This window comes from Rhinopithecus bieti, unplaced genomic scaffold (assembly GCF_001698545.2).
Source record: "Rhinopithecus bieti isolate Rb0 unplaced genomic scaffold, ASM169854v2 scaffold_12155, whole genome shotgun sequence".
Lineage (NCBI taxonomy): Eukaryota > Metazoa > Chordata > Mammalia > Primates > Cercopithecidae > Rhinopithecus > Rhinopithecus bieti.
In genome coordinates, this window is record NW_016807423.1 from 2,020,458 (window position 1) to 2,026,961 (window position 6,504).

General features: G+C 38.8%; 1 protein-coding gene across 2 annotated transcripts in view; it reads left to right on the forward strand.

Annotated features, from left to right (window-relative positions):
* EIF2B3 (eukaryotic translation initiation factor 2B subunit gamma) overlaps nt 1-6,504 on the forward strand; it is a 155,666-nt gene that overhangs the window by 54,304 nt on the left and 94,858 nt on the right. Inside the window, exon 4 of one of the 2 annotated variants that reach the window (XM_017881819.1) lies at nt 108-267. The exons of the other annotated variant lie outside the window; for it this stretch is intronic. Within the exon in view, the coding sequence (XP_017737308.1) occupies nt 108-267 (160 nt within the window). The remainder of the gene's footprint in view (nt 1-107; nt 268-6,504) is intronic. 2 annotated transcript variants of the gene reach the window in all.

Below are 6,504 nucleotides of genomic sequence, written 5' to 3' on the forward strand. Positions count from 1 at the left end.
GTATTGTCTGATTTGTGTGTTTTTAAGCCATCATAATTTTGTTTTGTGATGATTTGTGTAATCCATCGTCGTTTATGATATTGACTTTTCCCATCTCCATTTAACAGACAGATGTGCTGGTCCTGAGCTGTGATCTGATAACAGATGTTGCTTTATATGAGGTTGTGGACCTGTTTAGAGCTTATGATGCATCACTTGCTATGTTGATGAGAAAAGGCCAAGATAGCTTAGAACCTGTTCCTGGTCAAAAGGGGAAAAAAAAGGCAGGTAAGGAAGATTGGGGTTTGTTTTGTTTGTTGGGTTTTCATAATTATTATTGTCATTCATGCTTTCCCTGAAAAAACATTTATTAAGAATCTACTATACACCACAGATGCTGTGCTAGGAGTTGATGACATAAAGTCAAATAAGACACAGTCCCTGAATGGAAAATGCTTATAACTATTGATTAGATTCTTTAATATCCTTTCATATGCAGAGAGGAGCATTCAGAACTATTTGCATTGTATTTAAGACTCAAATAATTGAATGCATATATCTAAGAAATAAACAAAGACAAATCTAATTTATCTAATTTAAAATTAACTTTTAAAAATAGGCCAGGTGCAGTGGCTCAAGCCTGTGATCCCAGCACTTTGGGAGGCCAAGGTGGGCGGATCACAAGGTCAGGAGTTTGAGACCAGCCTGGCCAATATGGTGAAACCCCGTCTCTACTAAAATACAAAAATTAGCCAGGCATGGTGGCGTGTGCCTGTAATCCCAGTTACTCAGGAGGCTGAGGCAGGAGAATCGCTTGAACCCAGGATAGGGAGGTTGCAGTGAGCCAAGATCACACCACTATACTCCAGCCTAAGCAGCAGAGCAAGACTCTGTCTTTGGGGGGCGGGGGGAGGAATTAAAGTTACTATCACAAATTTAGTATGGCTGGTTCTTTTCACCGCTTCAGTCACCCTGAATGACTAATAAATGTAATAGTTCTTTCTTTTCTTTTGTTTTTTTGTTTTGTTTTATTTTGAGATGGAGTCTCACTCTGTTGCCAGGCTTGGAGTGCAGTGGCAAGATCTCAGCTCAGTCCAGTCTCCCACCTCCCTGGTTCAAGCGATTCTTCTGCCTCAGCCTCTTGAGTAGCTGGGACTACATGCGCACGCCACCACACCCAGCTAATTTTTGTATTTTTAGTAGAGATGGGGTTTCACCATGTTGGGGTTTAACCAAGAGACCATGGTCTCTTATCTCTTGACCTCATGATCCACCTGCCTCTGCCTCCCAAAGTGCTAGGATTACAGGCATGAGCCACCGTGCCTGGCTGATAGTTGTTAATCATGCTTATCTTCCTAGGATTATAACATACTTATTTTAATTATAACATACTTATTCTGATACTTATTTTCCGAGGATTCTGGTAGTCCTTTTATGAGTTTGAATTTTTCCTGAATGGTGTGTTTTTTTCCCTGAAGTTTTCCTCTGGAATGATGTATTCTTTAGGTTTTGCTTTGCCAGCATTATGTAACCCACTGTTTTGTCATTATTATATATTGGCATATTTTGTTACAATTATTAGACTATGTATAGCTTATTAATTTCTTACTATTATTAATAAATAGAGCCACTTAGAACCTTCATACTTAGGATTTGAATACTCTAGTTAATATTTTTGGCTCTCCTTTTTAGGACATTTGGTTAAATTATAATTTTCCAGTATAACGTTGAAACTTGTTTCTAGTTGCTTTTTGTGTTCAGATGATCACTGGTGCAGATTAGTTGTTGGATACTTTTTCGACATTATTGTTATGTAATGGTACTCATGCTGATCAGTCTTTTTGTTCTTCATATAGTTTCTGCTTTTGCAAGGTCTGGTTTACTTACAATTCCCTGTATTCATTCTTTTCTGCCTACACAGATAGAAATAAATATATAACCAGATTTTATAAACAGATGTTTATAATGAATTTTTTTGGTGTCCTTTGTCTGTACTCTTATTTATAAAAATCAATTAAAAAATCAACTTATCCTTATTCTTCTTGTCATTAGAACTTTAAATTTTCTCCCTTTTCATAGGCATTGATAGAACTTTTAATACACTTTATATATAGTTTTATCTCTTAAGTATCATTATAAATACACAGATTTTCACAATTCCCTTTCTTTTATTGTAAATTAACAATTTATAATTGTATAAATTTATGGGATACAAAGCGATGTTATAATTTATGTATACAATGTGGAATAATTAAATCAAACAAGTTAACATATCCATCCTTCAAATACTTAACATTTTTCATGGTGAGAACATTTGAAATTTACTCTCTTAGCAATTTTGAAATGTATAATACTCTATTGTTAACTATATTTACAACGTAATTCTATTTTAAATTAACTGTAACTATTAGCTACCTACCATTCATTTAAAAATGTTTTCATGCTTAAATTGTCAGTTTGGCCAGTGAAAGTTCCTTTAAGCTGGATCCTTTATCCTCTTTGAAAAAGTATGAAGTACATTGGTAACTTTCTATGGCTGGAGTCTGAGTATAGGAGGCAGAGAAGCAGATAGGACTGGAGAAGAGCCAGATATCAGACAAAAGAGTTTGGATTCTTGCCCAAAACAGTGGGGGATTTGTTGAAGTAAACAAGGTAATGTCATAATTAGATTAGATTAATGTTTTAAGAAGATTTTTCTTTCCTTTTCTTTCTTTTTTCTTTTTCTTTTTTCTTCTTTTTTTTTTTTTTTTTTTATTTTTGAGAAAGGTCTTACTCTGTTGCTAAGGCTGGAGTGCGGTGGCTCAATCTTGGCTCGCTGCAACCTCCGCTTCCTGAGCTCAAGCAATCCTCCCACCTCAGCCTCCCCGCTGGGACTATAGGCACGCGCCACCATGCCTGGCTAACTTTTTGTATTTTTTGTAGGGACGGGGTTTCACAATGTCCAGGCTGGCCTCAAACTCCTGAGCTCAAAAGTGATCTCCCTGCCTCAGCCTCCCAAAGTACTGGGATTACAGGCATGAGTCACCACACTTGGCCTCTTTCTTTCTTTGTTTTTTTAAAGAGACAGGGGGCACCATGGCTCAGGACTATAATCCTAGCACTTTGGGAAGCTGAGGCAGACAGATGGCTTGAGCCCAGGAGTTTGAGACCAGCCTGGGTAACATGGTAAAACCCCATCTCTACAAACAATTTTTTAAAAATTAGCTGGACTTGGTGACATGTGAGCCTGTAGTCCCAGCTACCTGGGAGGCTGAGGTAGGAGGATCACTCGAGCCTGGGATGTCGAGGCTACAGTGAGCCATGATCATGCCACTGCACTCCAGAGCCTCACTCTGTCACAAACAAAAAAAAAAAAAAAAAGAGAGAGAGAGAAATTAGGTCTCATTATGTTACCCAGGCTGGTCTCAAACTCTTGACCTCAAGTAGTCCTCCCACCTCAGCCTGCCAAGTAGCTGATACTACAGGTACCAGCCATCACTCCTGGCTCAAATTTTCATTCTTAACATGAAATTTTAAACTCCTCAATACCTTATTTTGTTACATTTGAAGGCTAAGATTCACCTAAATAACTGAGTTTTTAATTCCTCCCATAGCATGCTATGCATTTCCATCATAAGCATTTTTTAAAGCATCCTAAGTTTTTCAGATTATATATTTGGCATGCCTCTTGGCTGCTGTTGTGTGCCAGAACAGCCTGCAGTCCACTGTTTCCCAGATACGGTTTAATAGTCTAGATCTTCTACCCAACTTCCTCAAATGGTGTTCTTACTGACTTATAGGGGAATGGCTAATGTCTAGATGTTTCTGGAGCCACCTTTCTTCCCCTTGCCACTTTCTTCTCAGAAGATTTATAGGAGATGTAGATACTAAAGAGGGCAGGATCAAATTCATGTTTAGACTTTTTGGAGTATTTCATTCCTGCTACAGGTCTTTACACAGCTTCCTTGCCTGAAATGCTCTCTAGCCCCTTTCTCCTCCCAACACATATATTCCAAATCCAGCTTAGCCTTCAAGTTATTTTCTGAGAAAGACCTTTCCTGACCTTTTAATATAAATTATATCCTTTTGTTTGGCTACATATAGCAGCCTGCGCTCTTATTTACTCTTTCCCCTACTGGACTATAAGCTCCATAAGGGAAGGGATCGTATCTCTTTTGTTTATTTTATTCCCAGCACCTGGCCCAGTTATGGCCCATGGTGAGCAGTCAATAAATATTATTGAATGGCCTGCTTATAAAGGCAGCTCTTCTTGCCCCCCCACCCCCCACCCAGGTAAGTGAAGGTAGACCTGAGCACTAGCAGTTTAAAATCCTAAAGATGTTAATCTGAGCTGTAGTTGAATTCATGAGTAGATATTACAAGAGTGTGTGAGCTTGTAATGCTTTTAGCAATATGGATCTAGCAGACTAACTACATTGTCTATTAATTTTATGTTTAGAAATGGTTTCAAGATTTTTAAATAAATACCTAGCACTGTACCATGATTGTTAAGAGCACAAGGTCTAGAGTTCAGACTGGGTTTCAGTACTCAAAAGCTGTGGGATTTTGGGCAAATTACCTTGATCTTCATGAATTTCATTTTCTTCTGTTGTAAAGTGAGCCTGAATCCTTTCAGGATTTTTGTGAGAATTAAATATCATGGTTATAAGGCATGTGGCCCATTCATTACCTGAAAGATAGTAGATGCTTAATAATTTGTAATTGCTATTGTAATTTGGTACTGAAACTTAACAAATCTCATTTAATAACTTTGTAAACATTCTATATCACATATTTATTTCATGTAAAATGTCAGTGCTTTAAAAACCACAGAATATCAGAGTGTTTTTGTTTGCATTTTTACCATAATAGCTTGTAAGTCTGAAGGGAAACTCATAGTGGCAAATGTCTAGACAAGCCTCTTTGGAAGGCTCACATGTAACTTTTTTTTGAGACAGAGTCTTGCTCTGTCGCCCAGGCTGGAGTGCAATGACGGGATCTTGATTCACTGCAACTTCCACCTCCCGAGTTCAAACAATTCTCCTGCCTCAGCCTCCCGAGTAGGTGGGATTATGCGCGTCCACCACCATGCCCAGCTATTTTTTTTTTTTTTTTTTTTTGTATTTGTAGTAGAGACAGGGTTTCACCATGTTGGCCAGGCTGGTTTTGAACTCCTGATCTCAAGTGATCCACCCGCCTCGGCCTGCCAAAGTGCTAGGATTACAGCCATGAGCCACCACACCCGGCCCACATGTAACTTTTCTAGTGATTCAAACAGCCCTGTGTTTCTAGCATTTTCTAGAAAGTACCAACTTTTGGGGGAAAAAATTTTTTTCTCAGGAAAAAAATGGACAAGTTAGAAGTGTAAGCAAGACCCAGAAACCCAGCTAAGGCCGTGCTGGGAAATGGGGTTCTAAACTCTGAGAAACCTCATTTCCTTTTTTTTCAGCAGTAGATACCATTATTATTCAGCCACTGTTTCACCATTGCTTGATACTACTTCCTGAGTGAAAGGGTGAAGAGATCAGCCTACCACAGTTACTGGGTATGTGTTATGCCAACTCTTGAACTAGGCACCAAGGCTATAGAAATGGAAAAAAGCCCAAAATGCCACAATATCCCTCCCCTCAAGGAGACACAAACAAGTGTTCATTGTACTCTCCCCAATCATAGGGCATTTTAAAAAACTTGGAACCTGATGGGGAAAATTAGATTAGCTATTGTGTTTTTAAAAGAATTTACAGGCCGGCCGCAGTGGCTCACACCTGTAATCCCAGCAGTTTGGGAGGCCAACGCGGGAGGATCATTTGAGGTCAGTAGTTCGAGACCAGTCTGATCAACATGGTGAAACCCTGTCTCTACTAAAAATACAAAAAAATTAGGTGGGCATGGTGGCGCATGCCTATAGTCTCAGCTACTCAGGAGGCTGAGGCAGGAGAATTACTTGAACCCGGGAGGCAGAGGTTTCTGTGAGCCGAGATTGCGCCACTGCACTCCACCCTGAGCAACAGAGCAAGACTCCATCTCCAAAAAACAAAAAAGGAATTTATAAAAGTCTCTCATCTGTAATTGTTTACATTCACAAACATCAAACAGTAAAGGCAACACATATGAAGAGAATTTCAGTGATACCATATATACATGTATGTCTTAAACTTGCAATAATATGTAAAAATAATTTGTTTTCCATCCCTTGTTAGAAACTTAACTTTCCTTTTCTCAATTTCAGTGAGAAGATAATGTATTTATATTGCTTTACTGCAGATAATATGTTTATTAGGGGGCTTTTTTCCCTGTACATTCCTCTGTGTAATTGTTTAATACTATTATGATTTAATGACACAAATTATTGACTATTGTCTCTATAGTCCCACTGTATCTCTTGAAATACTTGAAATAGAAAATGTTCTAGGGGCCGGGCATCGTGGCTCGTGCCTGTAATCCCAGCACTTTGGGAGGCTGAGACGGGGGGATCACGAGGTCAGGAGATCGAGACCATCCTGGCTAACATGGTGAAACCCTGTCTCTACTAAAAATACAAAAAAA